At 43.3% G+C, this 19,356-nt stretch overlaps 1 protein-coding gene across 4 annotated transcripts in view; it reads right to left on the bottom strand.

Moving 5' to 3' along the window:
* Positions 1-6,971: 6,971 nt before the first annotated feature.
* The window catches only part of PAIP1 (poly(A) binding protein interacting protein 1), a 190,961-nt gene continuing 178,576 nt past the window's right edge, over positions 6,972-19,356 (bottom strand). For all 4 annotated transcript variants that reach the window (XM_033931761.1, XM_033931742.1, XM_033931751.1 and 1 more), the window contains one exon: positions 6,972-7,451. In XM_033931761.1, the coding sequence (XP_033787652.1) occupies positions 7,349-7,451 (103 nt within the window). In that variant the 3' untranslated portion in view covers positions 6,972-7,348. The remainder of the gene's footprint in view (positions 7,452-19,356) is intronic.

Here is a 19,356-nt window from a genome sequence, read left to right as displayed (position 1 = left end):
TTATCTTAGAGTGTCAGTATATGTCCAAAAGAGGACTCGATCATGCAAAGACTAGTGGAGGAATATAAAAAGGGTGTAGATATAGCCTGTTCAATTAGATTCCTTACCATCTCTACAAAACCCTAAGCGGCGCATGCGCACTTCTACTAGCGTGTTCCGTATGTCCGTGGCCGGAAGGAGTGCGCATGCGCGCCTACAATTGCCCCACACTCGCGGCCCTGTTTACTGTTCTGAGCTGCTGAGGACTCTCCCGAAGGCCTTGGCGGAGGGTCAGGCGCTGCTCCTGCACAGGACTGACGAGATGAAGGTGTTCGCCGCCGCGGCTGTCGGCGGCTATAGGTCCCCTGCCCACCCACCCCACTGCAAGGCCAACGCACCTATCTGGAGTCCCCTGCTGCCGACCCCCCCCCCCCTCACAAAATTCGGTGCTTGCTCACCGTTCTCGCAGTGCTGCTGCTTTAACTCTTGGGCCATAGGCAGCATGAGTGAAGTAACCAAACTGCCTTCGGTGACCCAGAAGCTTTTCCTCTGCTACTGCTTCCTGCCCCCACATAGGCGGAAATCAGTAGCAGAGAGAAAGCTTCCAGGTCACCAGAGGCAGCGTGTTTACTTCACTCATGCTGCCTACGACCAAAGAGTTAGAGCAGCACCGCAAGGAGATCGGTGAGCAAGCAGTGAGGGATGGGGATGGATCATGCAGTGAGGGATGGGAAGGAATAGCATGGTGAGGGTAAGACCACAGGTCTCAAAGAGTAGAACTTAAAATAAAGCAGTGGATTTCCCCCAGATTTGGGGGAGGGAGTGGGAGAAGGGAGAGATGTTGGACTCAAGTGAGGAAAGGAGAGAGAGACAGAGACACATGGATGAGAAGGACAGAGAGGCTACTAGGGGGACCAGGAGAGATGGTAGAGGATAGGAAGAGATAGACTTCAGGGAGTGTGGAGGGGGCAGGAGAGAGAGATGGTCTTGGGGAAGGACAGAGGGGGACAGGAAAGGGAAAGATGGCAAAAGGGGTGAAACAGGGTCAGAGAGAGATGGTAGAGGGTGTGAAAGGGAGAGATGGAAATGATAGGACCACTGTTGCTTTAGGGCACTGAGGGAGGAAAGGTTGGTACGTCAGGACTGCTGCTGCCACCTCGGGTAAGTAAAGACCCTGTCAGGTGATAAATGCAATGGAAGATCTATGAGGGCCAAAAGGGTACAAAGGAAATGGTTAAAGGTGAGGTGGTGGGACTGGGATCAGTGGGAGGCAAGGTCCGGGCATGATAGAGGCAGGGCATGGGTGGGGTCAGAGTCAGGGTATAGGTGGGACTATTCTAGCACCCGTTACTGTAACAAATGTAACGGGCTAAAACACTAGTGATTTATAAACAATATAATGGACACTGCCCGATTTTCTGTTTTATCCTCTGACCAGGATTAACCAGCATCGAACACGTTAAAGCGACCTTTCCATAAGGCTTCAGGAATCCACCATGGGGGTAGAGCCTGTAAGGTGTTTTTTTCCCCCCCAGTTGTCTGGATACAAACATGCAAAGACAAATGGTGGCATCTAACATGGGTGTGAAGTCTGTAAGTTAGACTCCTTATTATGTAAAACAAACAGTAAGCAGTGTTTACTTAAGCAATATATCTTCCCCATTTGCCCTTATGTATCATGTTATATCTGTACTGTAACTGTGAATTTGTTCCCCACTATTTTATATTTTTTAACGCTTTTTAACACTTTGTATAAATTGGAAACCGCTTTGCTTATAAAAGCGGTGTATCAAGTCCTAAATAAACTTGAAACTTACTTTTGCATTATCAATGGACATTCTCTATATTAACCATTGAAACATCATGGTTCTCTGCTTTATCTTCTAAGCAGGATCAACCAGGTTTTTCTACTGAAACATGCCTTCCACTATATCATCAATGTTCATACTGTACTTTTCAGGAGGCTCATAAATTAGCTCTGAAATATTTTTCCCTACATGTCTTATTGTTTAATGGACATTATCTACAACACCCTTTACTCAATCTCCTTTTTTTTATTCTAAAGGAACCCGGAGGTTTGGGAATGGCTGTAGGAAAAGAGGAGGCCACGACATCCTTTTTAGGATGTTTTTCCTTTTACTCCAGCATCTCTTAGTACCATTGGGTATGGTTCCAATACTGAAATCAAGCAGTACCTTTGTCACAGATCCTTGGTTTTTGTATCGATCTTCATTCAATGCGTCACAGTTTCTACCTGTTACACTTCTCTGCAGTATGCTGAGATATTGTATACCAGGGTTTATATGTTGTGACCTCTAGATTACTCCTAGGTCACCTCAATGGTATATTTGTTCCTGTACAGTCACATCTTTGTAAGACTCATTCCTCTTTTGAAATTTCTCTATTTCTCATGAGAAAACTTGAAGCTCCTCCATGGTGGTACCAAAAGCCTGTACTTTTGATTCACCGTTGGAATCTTTTTAAGTTACCTCGAGGTCTTTACTTAAAAAAAAAAAAAAAAGACAGATTTTTCTTGGTTGCTGACCTTATGTAGTCTTCTTCTACAATTATTTCTTAATGGTCTCACAGTTATTTTACTTCCTGCTTTTACTAAGATAAGAAGAGTTCAGGACTACTGCGGAGTGGCAGTAGTTGGTCTGTTGACTTTTTCTGTCATTATGCTTCTGTATTTCTGTAGGGAAGGTCATGGTGTGCTTTCCTTCCTACTCATATTTTCTTCGATGGATTTGAGTACGGGAACTGTTCTCGCACGTTTTCTCTGGGTTGTCTCAGAATCCACACACAGGTTTCTATTCTGAGTCTCTGTGGGTTCTTGTGGGTCCCCTAGTATTAGCTTCAGACCAGCAATTCTATTTCTCCTCATTTGTTTTTCTCCATTGTGTTTTTCTCTGTACAACATTGCATTTTTTTCCTAAAAGAAAAAGAGAAAACATTGAGTTTTTATCCTCACAAGAATACATTGAGGTTACCATTCTGCTGTTGGTGACCTTTTTTCTAAGAAGATTCTATTCAGCACCTTAACTCTGCAGGCATATTGCCGCTTTGGTTAGTTATGTTACACTCAACTCTACGGTATCTCCTTACATTCAGTTGATGCCACTGGCTCAGGAGTAAATTATTCAATTTTTTGGGGTGCCACATGGCTAAGTTCAGGTTACCCATGTTTCTTCTTCTATATTAAAAAGGGTACAAGAGTTCAATGACACAAGTTTGTTACTTTAATTTTCCAGTCACCTTCGTAGATACTTGAGTTTCATGTGGCACTTATATTAGGGATCACATCTATCATAGCTCATTCTCCATTCCTTATTTTACTTGGGCAACATTTTATATATTTTGATTCCTCAGTTTCTAATGAGCCATTACCAGGGGTCAGTAGTTTTAAAAGTTCAACTACTTTCCTTCTACACATAGCTTTCATGAACTCAGGCCCCCTTTTTTCATGGTGTTCTGTCCTTACTAAGCTCCTTTTGAGGAGACTTAAAAAAACACAAAATACAGCATTCAAAACCATTTAACCAACTTTTGGTTTTTACAGGGATATTACACAAGTCCATTCTCACTTTCCTTGTTAAATCTTTGAGGGGTTTTATCTTACTGGGATTGTTTTGATAATATGCTTCCCCTTGCTGTTTTTACTGAATTCTCATTTTAAGGCTTATTACATTACTTTTTTAGCCTTCATGAGATCTTACAGAATAATAATATTACAACAAATATTTTATCAAGGGGTTGTTTTTCTTCTCAGTAAGCTGCTATGCCGTTCTGATTTTATGTTCTATAGCATCGGCTTCTCTATGATAATTCTTTTTAAGAAAATCCTGCTTTTATTTGAGTACGAAATTCCTTTCACTTTTCATTTGTATCTACTCAAGGATAGGACTGATTTCAACTGTTCGTTGGGTCAGCTGCTCCATAAAGGTACATTAACCAGTAGCTTCTCTTATTGGTTCTTGAATCTTTTTGGCATATCCATTGCATACACGGTATTTAGATTCAACTGACTCTAGGAGGTTGTTTATTATCTTTCAACCTCTAATGGAACACAGGGTTCCTTTCTTCATTTTGTCCATTAGGTTTCTTTTCTTACCTCCGCGATCTCGCATCAGACATAAGGTCTAAGTTGACAAGGCAACTCGAGTTTTTCTGAGTTCTTGGAACCCAACTCTCCCTCCATCCCTTTTATCCAAGCTAGAGTCCCATTTGTGAGAATATGCTGCCTGCTTGTTGTCTAAGGATAAAGCACAGTTACTTACTGTAACAGCTATTATCCTGGGACAGCAGGCAGATATTCTCACAACCTGCCCACCTCCCCTAATTGGCTTCTTCGCTTGGGCATCGAACTGACGACTTCGCAAGCTAGCACTGGGCAGGAAGGCACTCACACAGGCGTGGTGTGGACAGTCAAAAAAGCTTGCTAAAGCTTAAAGTGATACTACACTTTTCACTGTCCGTACCGGGGCTCCGTGGATGACGTCACTCATTTGTGAGAATATCTGCCCGCTGTCTCAGGATAACACCTGTTACAGTAAGTAACTGTACTATATTAAATTAATACTTTAAAAATTACTAATATTTATTAAAAATTAGAAGCTTTATGTAAAAGCTTGCTGTGTAAGCAGCAGTATATTTTGTCAGTGCTGTTTTACTCATGTTTGATTTTATTTTAAGAAGCATATTTTGTTATCTTTATCTGTGTGCCTCCATATACAATTCCTAAGATCTGTGTTAATTAAGGAGAAAATAACCAGCAACACTAAGTCAAAGATTTTAGAAAGGATAAAAGAGTATTGGAAAATCATTCTTTATTTACCAGTTTTATACTGTACAAGTTTCCCAACAATGTACAAACAAAAATGCGACTGATTCTGTTCCTTCTTTCTAAAACTAACTAATTTGGAATGATTAAAGTCATACAAGGGCTTCAGCTGTGATTTATCTGTCTTTTCCTTTAAGCACATTAGCAAATCCTGGACTAGCTGTCATATTAAATAAAGAATTACAATTTTGCTTCTTTTTCTTCTAGACAAACTAATACTGCTTTTTTATGAGTTCCCAAACAGTGTTTGCACACATAATATACTTAATATAGGTTAACACACTTTATACAAAAATAAAATCAAAGCAAAATTAATGAAAACATAAAACAATACACTATTAAAGGCATGGTGTCCTGCTTATGTGCATGCATGCCTGCATAGGCAAACTTTTTTAAACAAAAGGAAAGAAACAAAATCAAATCGTGCCTTCACTCCCTGGTTCTCTACATGGTCACTTAAATATCTGACAAATGTGTACAGAATGTAGTGTTTGCCTGTTCCTCCTGTGCCTTAAGGGAGATGGATAAGATCATACCATGCACAGGTCTACAGCACTTATTCAAAATTCTACTCCAAATGGGAGATTTTCCCAATCGGGCTTTGTAGAATCATAAGATATTCTAAAATAAGGGGGTGAAAATGGCAAAGCCCCCAGAGCTTTGGGATCAGAGATCAGTCTCATAAAGCTAGCTTGTAAGAAAATTCCCAGATCTTGGGTTGAATTTTAGATGGTGGTGTTTTGGTGTATATTAAGCTTTAAAAAATCATCACCCATCAACAGGACACACACAGGCAAGGCACCTTGTTCCTGCTGGACAATGTGCCTTTTCTGTCTGATCCAGGTTTAAAACAGCAGGTCTACCAAAGGTCTGCAAAATATTAACTTACTTTTTCTTGAACTCTATACTTGCTTCTGCTGGAAATATTTAGGGTTCCTTTCTTTCTGTTGAAAGATTCTTTATATACTTGAACATTTTTTTCATAATTATATACCGTCTTTGTTATGGTAAAATCTTTTTTTTTTTTTTTTTTTTTTTTAAGTATCCTCCTGAATGTCACTTTTCAGGGCCATATACAGTGGCTGAATTTATCAGTACTGTGTTATTACAAGTTTCCCTGTGAAGTGCAGCATCATCCTAATTTAACTTAGACATACCATGCTGATAAAAGGCTAAAAATGTTTGCTTAAAAAGTAAAATAAAAGGGAGAAGGTCTCAAAACTGTCTCAAGAGCATAATACATGCTTTAGGATTTATTCTTCCAATATAAATGCCTGGACTAGTGTAAAGAGACTCGTTAACGTTCATGAGTAAGCCTCAGCCCCACCACTCCGCCGCTGTTCTATCTCATGACTGCGGGGAGAATTATGTGGCACTTCATCACTGGCTGCTCATAACGATTGTATTTATCATTTTTAATCAATTTGTAAATATTTTCTAAAAAGTATTTCAATACTAATTTTATTTGTGAAGTAATATATATACTTAGCTTATGTCAGCCAACGCCTGGGAGTCTAACCCGACATGTTTCGCACCTACTGGCACTGTATCAAGGGTCTCCCGAAGTCGCGCTTGTCATCCGACTCATGTTCATATCAAGGGTAAGATCCCTTGATATGAACATGAGTCGGATGACAAGCGCGACCTCGGGAGACCTTTGATACAGCGCCAGTAGGTGCGAAACATGTCGGGTTAGACTCCCAGGCGTTGGCTGACATAAGCTAAGTATATATATTACTTCACAAATAAAATTAGTATTGAAATACTTTTTAGAAAATATTTACAAATTGATTAAAAATGATAAATACAATCGTTATGAGCAGCCAGTGATGAAGTGCCACATAATTCTCCCCGCAGTCATGAGATAGAACAGCGGCGGAGTGGTGGGGCTGAGGCTTACTCATGAACGTTAACGAGTCTCTTTACACTAGTCCAGGCATTTATATTGGATAGATCAACACTGAGGACTGGTAAAATAACTACTACGACTGCCATATTTTTGGAGGCTTAGGATTTATTCTTGGCAGCACTACTATTTTAACTCGGTTTCTGATAGATCATTACAGTCATACTAGGCTTCAAATCATGACTGAAGCACTACCTACCATCATATACTTAAGGAGCCTTGTATCCTTACAAAAATACACTGAACTGCTGACACCTTTAAAAACAAGGCATTTGTTTATTTTAGGATAAATCCAACAACTTAATGGGATGCTGCTAGCATGCCAGTAACATTTTTCTTTCAACATGACACTTCTTTCAAATCATTTATTGCAGTCAAAACATATGGTTCATTTAACTGTACATAAAATAAGCTATGATATATATACACAGCATTTTAAAGTTACGGGGTATGGGTATATATCTTTAATAGATGCCATTAAATAGATGTTGCATACTTTTAGTACCTGATAAATTCATTGTTCTTAATTTGGCATAACCTTGATAAAGATTTTCTTGGATTCCCCTGTTTGCTAGCATTAGACAAGGAGTAATTTATAAGTTAATATTTCTGCATTGTACTTTTCACTGCTTTCTCTTGCGCTCTGATTCCAAGCAGAATTTTTCAAATGCTTCTTCAATTTCTGGGTCCATCTCATCATCATCATCATCATCTTCATCAAAATATCTAAACAAGAAAACAAACACAACATTTTACTACCCAGCAAAATGAAATGAGCACCATTCTAGGATTCCTATATATATTTTAATTAACACGCATGTGAAGCAAAAAAAGAAAATCACTAGAACAAGCATTTATTAGTATTCTATTAACTCTTTTTGTTTCCTTGGTGTAGCCATTAGTGACCATGTACTGCTTTGATTTGACTACATTTGTAAAAAATGTGGTATATCAAATAAACTAACTGAAACCTGCCCTCCAGGTGATGCTGCAACATCCTCTCATAGAAACATAGAACATGACGACAGAAAAGGGCCACGGCCCATCTAGTCTGCCCACACTAATGGCCCAACCCCTAACTACCTCCATGAAGAGATCCCACATGCCAATCCCATCTTTTCTTAAAATCTGGCACGCTGCTTGCCTCAATTACCTGTTGTGGAAGATTATTCCAGCGATCAACCACCCTTTCGGTGAAGAAATATTTTCTGGTGTCGCCATGAAATTTCCCACCCCTGATTTTCAACGGATGCCCTCTTGTTGCCGTGGGTCCTTTAAGGAAAAAGAGATCCTCTTCTACCTCGATACGGCCCGTGACATATTTGAACGTCTCGATCATGTCTCCCCTCTCTTTGCGTTCCTCGAGTGAGTACAGCTGCAACTTACCCAGTCGTTCCTCATACAGGAGATCCTTGAGTCCTGAAACCATCCTGGTGGCCATTCGCTGAACCGACTCAACTCTCTGCACATCTTTTTGATAATGCGGCCTTCAGAATTGTACACAGTATTCCAGATGAGGTCTCACCATGGATCTGTACAACGGCATTATGACCTCGGGCTTACGGCTGACGAAACTTCTACGGATACAGCCCATGATTTGTCTAGCCCTGGATGAAGCTTTCTCCACTTGATTGGCAGTCTTCATGTCTTCGCTAATGATCACCCCCAAGTCACGTTCTGCTACAGTCCTTGCTAGGATCTCACCATTTAGGGTGTAAGTCCTGCATGGATTTTTGCCGCCAAGGTGCATGACTTTGCATTTTTTGGCATTGAAACTTAGTTGCCAAGTCTTTGGCCAATGCTCCAGCAGGAGTAGGTCCTGCGTCATACTGTCAGGCATTGAGCTTTTGTCGGGCACTGTGCTTTCATCTGTTGTGCGGTTGCCTACCATGTTGCATAGTTTGGCGTCATCGGCGAATAATGTAATTTTATCTCGAAGCCCCTCAGCCAAGTCTCTTACGAAGATGTTAAATAGGATCGGGCCCAAGACCGAGCCCTGCGGCACTCCGCTGATCACCTCCGTCGTATCGGAGAGGGTACCATTTACCACTACCCTCTGAAGTCTACCTCTAAGCCAGTCCCTAACCCATGCAGTTAATGTTTCACCCAGTCCCATCAAACCCATCTTGCTCAATAACCTGCGGTGTGGGACGCTATCAAACGCTTTGCTGAAGTCCAAGTACACGACGTCCAGGACTCCCCTATATCCAGCTTTCTTGTTACCCATCAAAGAAGTTGATCAGATTTGATTAGCAGGACCTTCCCTTCGTAAAACCATGTTGATGGAGATCTCGTAGATTCTCCTCGTTCAGGATCGTATCCAATTGGCGTTTGATTAGTGTTTCCATAAGTTTACTCACTATCGATGTGAGACTCACCGGTCTATAATTCTCAGCCTCCGTCCTGCATCCCTTTTTGTGGAGTGGAATGACGTTAGCCATTTTCCAATCCAACGAGACTCTTCCTGTACTTAGGGAAAGATTGAAGAGCACAGATAACGGTTCCGCCAAGACGTCACTCAACTCCCTGAGCACCCTGGGGTGTAGTTTGTCCGGTCCCATAGCTATGTTCACCTTGAGTCTTGATAGCTCCTCTTAGACACTGCTGGGCATAAACTAGAAATTGCGAAACGGGTCTTCCGAGTTTTCCCTCGTTGGCAGCTGAGGGCCAGATCCCGGCACCTCGCAAGTGAAGACCAAGCAGAAGTATTCATTTAAAAGTTTGGCTTTGTCGGAGTCCGATTATACATAGTTCCCGTCGGGTTTCCTAAGGCGTACTATCCCATCTGTGTTTCTTTTTCTGTCACTAATATACCGGAAGAAGGATTTATCGCCCTTCTTGATATTCTTCGCAAGGTTCTCCTCCATCCGGAGTTTGGCCTCCCTGACTGCCGTTTTGACCGCTTTTGACTTGGCCAGATAGTCTTCCTTGGATTCTCGCTTCCCTGATTGTTTGTAGATGCTGAACGCTCTTTTGTTCTTTTTTATGAGGTCTGAGATCTCCGCAGAGAACCACTGTGGTCTATTGTTTCTTCGCCGTTTACTTACTGATTTGACGTAGCGGTTGGTTGCTTCGTGTAAGATTGATTTCAGAGTTGACCACATTACCTCTACATTATCTGTTTCGGCATGGTTTTGCAGTGCCCGATGGATGAAATCTCCCATGCTTTTGAAGTTTGTGCCCTTAAAGTTGAGAACCTTGGTTGATGTGCTTGACTTAGTGAAACCTTTCCTGAGGTTGAACCATATCATGTTGTGGTCACTGGAGGCCAACATATCACCTACCGAGACCTCTGTGACACTTTCTCCGTTGGTGAGTATTAGGTCTAGTATCGCCCGATTCCTAGTGGGCTCTAATACCATTTGTCTGAGTCTTGCTCCCTTTATAGAGATTAATAGCTTCCTGCTGCCGCTGGTCGTAGCCGAAAGATTGTTCCAATCCACATCAGGCATACTGAAGTCTCCTAACAATACTGTGTCTCTACGCAAAGTGATATTCTCAATGTCTTCGACTAATTCTATATCCATGTCCTCCTGTTGTCTTGGAGGTCTGTATACTACACCAAGATACAGGCATTTGTCCTTCCCCCTAGCCAAATTCACCCAGAGGGATTCCCTGGTGTACTTGACATCTGCGATTTTGGTAACTTTGATGTCCTCTTTAGTGTACAGTGCTACCCCTCCTCCCATTTTGTCCTCTCTGTCCCGCCGAAGTAAGTTGTATCCCGGTATAGCCATATCCCACCCATGGGAGTCCGTGAACCAAGTCTCAGATATCGCCACCACATCTAGGTCGGCGTTCCTCATTTCCGTCTCTAATTCCAGAATCTTATTGCCCAAACTGTGGACATTAACGTACATAGCCCTCCATACCTTATGTTTGCTATGTCCCTGTGTAGATATTCCTGCTTGAGCTAATTGGACTCCTATAATACTGTTTGCAATGTGTGTACTTACCTCTGACTCGGAAATGCAGTGTGTACTTACCTCGGACTCAGAAATGGATTGGCAACTTACCTCGCCAAGTTGGTTATTTGCGCCAGCACGTGAGTGGGTACCCTCCCCCAACTTACCTAGTTTAAAGCCCTACGAAGTAGGCGGGCTAGTCGGTGTCCAAAGACGTTCTTTCCCCTTCTGGTCAGGTGAAGTCCGTCAGGTCCCTGTAGTCCTTGCAGTGCCTCTCCATGGTTCAGGAATCCGAAGTTCATCTCTCTGCACCATCCGTGCAGCCAGTCGTTTGTCCTCTGGATATGATCCTCCCTGGCTCTCCCCTTGCCTTTCACTGGGAGGATCGAGGAGAAGACCACCTGCGCTTCCATCCTCCTCAGCTTCTCACCCAGGGTTCCAAAGTCTACAGATATGTTCTCCCTGGTGTTCCTGGCAGTGTTGTTCGTTCCAACGTGGATGAGAAGCATGGGGAAGTGATCATGGGGCTTGATAAGTCTGTCTAGGCAGGCGGTTACATCTCGGATCCTGGCTCCTGGCAGACAGCAAACCTCTCTTGATTGCATATCTGGTCTGCAAATTGGTCCCTCGGTGCCCCTCAGCAGGGAATTCCCAATGACTACCACTCTGCACTTCTTTGGGGGGAGCTGATCTGTTGTCTCCGGAACTGGAATCGTCTGGTGGACAACTTCCTGTACTTCATTGGCAGGTTCCTCCTGTAACAGCTGGAATCTGTTCCTCAAGGTGATTAGTGGGGTCGATGTTAAACTGCCCTGTGAACGAGAGAAAGAGAAAGAAGAAGAGGAAGAGGAAGGTCTTCTACATTTGCCGGTGGAGGAAGTTACCAGCTGCCAGGAGTCAGCGTCTCCAGCCTCTACTTGTACCCCAATCGTTGGTTTCAGGGTTGCAGGTTCGGACAGTTTGGGCTTCCTGAGGATGGTCTTGTCTGGCTCCTGCTCGGTGACCTAGGACAACTCCTGGATGACTACGTCGATGAAGGCCTCGTCTTCTCGGATGCTTCTCAAGCGCTTTACCTCCTCTCTCAGGCTCCTCAGCTCCTGCAAGATGTCTCCGTCTAGCTGATCCATCTCTTCTGTCTGTGGGGAGACTGTAGTCATCTGCTTGGGGATGGCCTCAGTCTGTACAGACCTCTGTCCTCCGTCCTGGCTCTCCTTCTGTCTGTACGTGGACCATGGCCATCCCCTGGATCCCTTCGGTGACTGGGCTGCTGGTCTTGATTGTAGCCCTGTTGCTTCTTGTTCTTCCTGCCATTTTCAATTTTTTTTTGTTAGATATTTGTTAGTTAGTTATGTCTGCTTGATCGTTAGTGAGCTAGAAAAGTCTGCCTGTTAGATAGTATGAAAGTCTGCCTGTCAGAGTTTGAAAGTTGGAAGGATAGAGGTAGTTAGTTAATTGTTAGTTTAGTCTGCCTGTTTGTTAGTTGGCTAGAAAGGGCTGCCTGTTAAATAGTTTGAAAGTTTGAAGGATAGAGTGACTGGTAAGGTCTGGCTGTTGCTTAGTTAGAGAGGTCTGCCTGCTTGTTGGCTAGATAGAAAGGTCTGCCTGGCTTGAAAGTTGGATAGAAAGTTTAAAAGATAGTCCAAAGGTTAAATAGCTAGTTGTATGTGCCTGGTGGTTGTACTCCGCCTTGTTATGTGTTAAAACCTTACCTTGGCAGTTATCCGGAGCCTTTCCTTGAGGCCCTTCTTGAGGCCCTTCGCAAAGGCGCTCTCGCTAAGGCGAGCGCCTTTGCCGCTCGGCTGTGCGCCGTTGGCTCGTCCCCTTTTATGGGGGGAGTTTGGCTGGTGACGTCGGGGGTGGGCGGAGTTAGCTCTCGCCTCTTCCCCTGCTAGCACCGCCTTCTCTGCTCCTCTCTCCGCTCCTTCCTGCTAGCACACTCTCTGCTCCCTGCTCTGCTCACTTTTCTGCCATGTGCTCAGGACTGTTCTACCATGTGCTCAGGACTAGGCACAGCTCCTACAGTCTCCCTTCGGCTGGCCTTGCACTCTCGCACCAAGGATGGGTCTCCAAGTGCTTATATCTAGATAGGGATACCTGATATAGTTGAAGAAAAGGAGAAAGAAACAAATATATATATAAGATGAAGCTGTAGAAGTTAGAAAATGAAGTTGTAGAAGATGAAGCTGAACGATAGTAAGAAGCTTTAAAATTAAAGTAAAAAGAAACACTTTTGCTTAGCCTAATATTACTTGTAAGCTGTTATTTAATGTTTAAAATAGATGCTCATCACAGCTGCTGTATACTGTAGTTAATAGAAAAGTCCCATTAGAGAAGTGGCTTGTTTGCTGAACTTAAATGCTAGAACAGAGGGGGGGGGGGGGGGGTCAGTAACAGAATGGCAGAAGTGATACTCAGAAGTAAGTGGTAAAGGTCGCTAAATGTAAAATAACATGCTGTGATAAAATGTCTAGATACATACAGATGGGTTATGATTTCAGATAGTCTAGATGTAATTCCATAAATTGCCAATAAAAACAAAACTAATTGTGTTTATACAAGTAAACATTTTACTTTTTGCTAATGTTAGGGAGTAACGTTGTTAGGAAAACACAACCAACTAACCGAATATGGGCATGACAAATTGCAAGAGTATGCAGCTTATGATTGGAAGTTAATTAAGATACTGTACTTTGATTGGAAATGTACTAACATATGAATAAGAAATGAAATGTCATAAAATTAATAAAATGGTCTGGAGCATGCAGTTCAAAGAAAAGATACTTGAATAAATACTGCCATTTTGTGTGGGTTCTCAGAATACTTTCCAATGAAGGCCTTTATGTTTTAACTTCAATTTGTGTCTGGCTGTTATTCCTTGGCCTCATTCAGAGATGGAAGAAAAGGGACAAATAGATATTCTGAGCAATAGGAAATTGTCTCTATTCTCACTACCTCTCTTCTTGTATATCTCTATTTCCTTTCTCTGTTCCTCTCCTTATGGCTCCAATTCACTTTCTGCTCCTCAAACTCATGCTCCTCAATCTTACTCCCTCTCCTCTCCACAACAAAAGTCCTCACTATCCTACTTTTCCTATACCCTCAACAGTCATCTTGTCATCTACCTTATTCACTGTACTCAAGTTCAAGCATTCTCTCCCATTCATCCATCTCCTTTCTCTTTGAGCCCCACCCATCTTCGTCACTGCCGTCATTATTATCCTTTCTTTTCTTTCTTTCTTCTTATTTATTTCCCAAGGCGGGTTATAACAAGGCACATAATCAAAATACATACATAACAATACTCACAAATATTTCAACAAATACACAATAATGAAAACAAACACCATAAAATCTCAAAGAATAGGCGACCAGCGCCTATGTACAGATCAAAAAATGGTTCAGCTATATTTCATCATACAAAAGAGATGTCTTTTTAACAATTTTTTTGAAACTACATAAACCAAAATACACCATGCAGAGACAATGGTGACTAGATAAACTAGTCTTGATTGTTAGATTCAGAAAAAATTCATCCTTTAGTGGTTCAAAAGGGCCTCCTCACCAAGGCCCTGTAAAATGATGCTAAGATTCCACAAAGTAACATTCATAGTAACATAGTAGATGACGGCAGATAAAGACCCGAATGGTCCATCCAGTCTGCCCAACCTGATTCAATTTAAATTTTTTATTTTTTTTTTATTTTTTTAAAATTTTTCTTCTTAGCTATTTCTGGGCAAGAATCCAAAGCTTTACCCGGTACTGTGCTTGGGTTCCAACTGCCAAAATCTCTGTTAAGACTTACTTCAGTCCATCTACACCAGTGTTTTTCAACCGCTGTTCCGCGGCACACTAGTGTGCCGCGAGATGTTGCCTGGTGTGCCGTACGGTCAGGGCCGCCATCAGGGCAGTACCACCAGTCTAGGGAGAGGGGCGGTCCGCCCCACGTGGACAGGAGAGAGCTGGACGGGGGACCCGCAGAGTTCAATACATCTCGAGCCGCGAGGCTCGTCTTCTGTTCCTGCCTGCCCTGCAGCTAACATATAGCCGATCGCAAGCGTTCCCCGATGTCAGCGCTGACGTCGGAGGGAGGGCTTAAGCAAAGCCTGCCATCCGACGTCAGCGCTGACGTCGGAGAATACTTCCGTTCGGCTATTTGTGTGCGGCAGGGCAGACAGGAAGCAGAAGACAAGCCTCGCGGCTTGAGCTTCGTTTTGCTGAGAAAGTTGCAAAGATGGGCTGGGAGGCAAACACGGAACACAAAAGGGGGGAGGGAGTGCGTTTTGGACACAAGGCATGAACTTGGGAGAGAGGAAGGGAGGGAAAGAGATGCTGAGGTGGGGGAGGGAATGGGTTTTTGGACACAGAAGGCATGGACTTGGGAGAGAGGAAGGGAGGGAAAGAGATGCTGAGGTGGGGGAGGGAATGCGTTTTTGGACACAGAAGAAATGGACTTGGGAGAGAGGAAGGGAGGGAAAGAGATGCTGAGGTGGGGGAGGGAATGGGTTTTTGGACACAGAAGGCATGGACTTGGGAGAGAGGAAGGGAGGGAATGCGTTTTTGGACACAGAAGAAATGGACTTGGGAGAGAGGAAGGGAGGGAGAGAGGAAGGGAGGGAAAGAGATGCTGAGGTGGGGGAGGGAATGCGTTTTTGGACACAGAAGAAATGGACTTGGGAGAGAGGAAGGGAGGGAGAGAGATGCTGAGGTGGGGGAGGGAATGCGTTTTTGGACACAGAAGAAATGGACTTGGGAGAGAGGAAGGGAGGGAAAGAGATGGTTGTGTACACGGGGAATAGAAGAAAGGAGAATTTTTGGTCATAGGGAGGGAGTGAGGTACAGATAGTGGCATATCAGGGTGGGGGGGGGGGCGGTCTGCCCCACCCCGGGTTTACGTCCCAAGGGGGTGCACAGCTGGCCACCCTCCAGTGTTGTCCCTAGGCCGGCAAACTGCGGCTCTTTAGCCACTTGAGTGCCACCGCCGCCAACGGTGATGTTGGCGGTGGCAGCATTATAAAATACTTTCTTTGTGTTTATTTGATTCCTAGTCAAGAGAATTACTTTATATATAGTCAATATAGGCACAGAGTTAAATTTTTTAACATTTTCTAATGGTGGTGTGCCTCGTGATTTTTTTCATGAAACAAGTGTGCCTTTGCCCAAAAAAGGTTGAAAAACACTGATCTACACCCTCCCAGCCATTGAAGCCCTCCCCTGCCCATCCTCCCCAAACGGCCATACACAGACACAGACCGTGCAAGTCTGCCCAGTAACTGGCCTAGTTCAATATTTAATATTATTTTCTGATTCTAAATCTTCTGTGTTCATCCCACCCTTCTTTGAACTCAGTCACAGTTTTACTCTCCACCACCTCTCTCGAGAGCGCATTCCAGGCATCCACTACCCTCTCCGTAAAGTAGAATTTCCTAACATTGCCCCTGAATCTACCACCCCTCAACCTCAAATTATGTCCTCTGGTTTTACCATTTTCCTTTCTCTGGAAAAGATTTTGTTCTACGTTAATACCCTTCAAGTATTTGAACGTCTGAATCATATCTCCTCTGTCTCTCCTTTCCTCTAGGGTATACATATTCAGGGCTTCCAGTCTCTCCTCATACGTCTTCTGGCGCAAGCCTCCTATCATTTTCGTCGCCCTCCTCTGGACCGCCTCAAGTCTTCTTATATCTTTCGCCAGATACGGTCTCCAAAACTGAACATAATACTCCAAGTGGGGTCTCACCAATGACCTGTACAGGGGCATCAACACCTTCTTCCATCTACTGACCACGCTTCTCTTTATACAGCCCAGCATCCTTCTGGCAGCAGCCACTACCTTGTCACACTGTTTTTTCGCCTTTAGATCTTCGGACGCTATCACCCCAAGGTCCCTCTCCCCGTATGTGCATATCAGCTTCTCTCCTCCCAGCATATACGGTTCCTTCCTATTATTAATCCCCAAATGCATTACTCTGCATTTCTTTGCATTGAATTTTAGTTGCCAGGCATTAGACCATTCCTCTAACTTTTGCAGATCCTTTTTCATATTTTCCACTTCCTCTTCGGTGTCTACTCTGTTACAAATCTTGGTATCATCTGCAAAGAGGCACACTTTTGCTTCTAACCTTTCAGCAATGTCACTCACATACATATTGAACAGGATTGGCCCCAGCACCGAACCCTGAGGGACTCCACTAGTCACCTTTCCTTCCTTCGAGCGACTTCCATTAACCACCACCCTCTGGCGTCTGTCTGACAGCCAGTTTCTGACCCAGTTCACCACTTTGGGTCCTAACTTCAGCCCTTCAAGTTTGTTCAACAGCCTCACATGAGGAACTGTATCAAAGGCTTTGCTGAAATCCAAGTAAATTACATCTAGCATATGTCCTCGATCCAGCTCTCTGGTCACCCAATCAAAAAATTCAATCAGGTTCGTTTGGCACGATTTACCTTTTGAAAAGCCATGTTGCCTCGGATCCTGTACACTATCCTTTCTTTCAGCAACACTTCCATTATTTTTCCAATAACTGAAGTGAGGCTCACCGGCCTGTAGTTTCCTGCTTCATCTCTGTGACCACTTTTATGAATAGGGACCACATCCGCTCTCCTCCAATCCCCAGGAATCACTCCCGTCTCCAGAGATTTGTTGAACAAGTCTTTAATAGGACTCGCCAGAACCTCTCTGAGCTCCCTTAGTATCCTGGGATGGATCCCGTCTGGTCCCATTGCTTTGTCCACCTTCAGTTTTTTAAGTTGCTCATAAACACCCTCCTCCGTGAACGGCGCAGAATCTACTCCATTTTCTCGTGTAACTTTGCCAGACAATCTCGGTCCTTCTCCAGGATTTTCTTCTGTGAACACAGAACAGAAGTATTTGTTTAGCACATTTGCTTTCTCCTCATCACTCTCCACATATTTGTTCCCAGCATCTTTTAGCCTTGCAATTCCATTTTTTATCTTCCTCCTTTCACTAATATATCTGAAAAAACTTTTATCTCCCTTTTTTACATTTTTAGCCATTTGTTCTTCCGCCTGTGCCTTCGCCAAACGTATCTCTCTCTTGGCTTCTTTCAGTTTCACCCTGTAGTCCTTTCTGCTGTCCTCTTCTTGGGTTTTTTTATATTTCATGAACGCCAACTCTTTCGCCTTTATTTTCTCAGCCACTAGGTTGGAGAACCATATCGGCTTCCTTTTCCTCTTGTTTTTATTGATTTTCTTCACATAAAGGTCCGTAGCCATTTTTATCGCTCCTTTCAGCTTAGACCACTGTCTTTCCACTTTTCTTATGTCCTCCCATCCTAACAGCTCTTTCTTCAGGTACTTTCCCATTGCATTAAAGTCCGTACGTTTGAAATCTAGGACTTTAAGTATCGTGCGGCCACTCTCCACTTTAGCCGTCATATCAAACCAAACCGTTTGATGATCGCTACTACCCAGGTGAGCACCCACTCGAACATTAGAGATACTCTCTCCATTTGTGAGGACCAGATCCAATATCGCTTTTTCCCTTGTGGGTTCCATCTGAGCAGAGCCTCTTGAAAGGCATCCACAATCTCCCTACTTCTTTCCGATTCCGCAGACGGAACATTCCAGTCTGCATCCGGCAGGTTGAAATCTCCCAACAGCAGAACCTCCTCTTTCCTTCCAAACTTTTGGATATCCACAATCAGATCCTTATCAATTTGCTGCGATTGAGTCGGAGGTCTATAGACTACACCCACGTAGATCGAAGTTCCATCTTCTCTTTTCAGAGCAATCCATATCGCTTCTTCCTCTCCCCAGGTCCCTTGCATTTCGGTCGCTTGGATATTGATCTTTACATAGAGAGCTACTCCTCCACCTTTATGACCATCTCTGTCCTTCCTAAAAAGATTATATCCCGGTATGTTTGCATCCCATCCATGTGATTCACTGAACCATGTCTCTGTGATAGCAACAATATCTAGATCTGCCTCTAACATCAGGACTTGCAGATCATGAACTTTGTTGCTTAGACTGCGAGCATTTGTGGTCATCGCTTTCCAGCTATTTTTCGGCGATAATCTCCTTTTTCGTATGGATTTTTGTGTCGTTTCACTTTCCGTTGCAATACTAAGAAATGAGTTGCTGATATTGCTTATGTTGCAGCCTTTACTACTATCACATCTTTTCTTTTGCCGGGGGTGGTCTCTATAATTGTCCTTCGTACATACACTACCCCCACCTTCTAGTTTAAATGCCTAGAAAAATATTGTCTAAATTTCTCTGCAAGGTTTCTTTTTCCTGCTGTAGTAATATGTAGCCCATCAGTGCAATATAGCTTCTTGTCCTTCCATGTATTTCCCCATCCTCCTATGTACCTGAAGCCTTCTTGATGACACCAGGCTTTGAGGCATCTATTAAAGTCCTCTGTGTTTTTCACTCTTTGCTCTCCCTTTCCATATGCAGGCAGTATTTCAGAAAAAGCTAAAGTCTTTACAAAAGGTTTCACGCCCTCACCAAGCTCCCGAAAAGCTTTCTGTGCTGCAAGTGTGGAGTTGTTGGCCAGGTCATTTGTTCCCAGATGGATAACAACATCAGTGTTAAAATCCTTAGTTTCTTCCTTAATTATAGTCAGTATTTGCCTGGAACTCCTGGTAGCTGAGGATCCTGGAAGACATTTCACTATTTTGGTCTCCTCGCTCTGTGTTCCAAGGTTAATGCCTCTGATGATGGAATCCCCCAACAGTAATAGTTTTCTGTTTTTGGCTTTT

This window comes from Geotrypetes seraphini, chromosome 1 (genome assembly GCF_902459505.1).
Source record: "Geotrypetes seraphini chromosome 1, aGeoSer1.1, whole genome shotgun sequence".
In the NCBI taxonomy this organism is placed as follows: Eukaryota; Metazoa; Chordata; class Amphibia; order Gymnophiona; family Dermophiidae; genus Geotrypetes; species Geotrypetes seraphini.
Note: the sequence above shows the minus strand (reverse complement) of the source record. Positions and strands in the feature narration are given on the sequence as shown.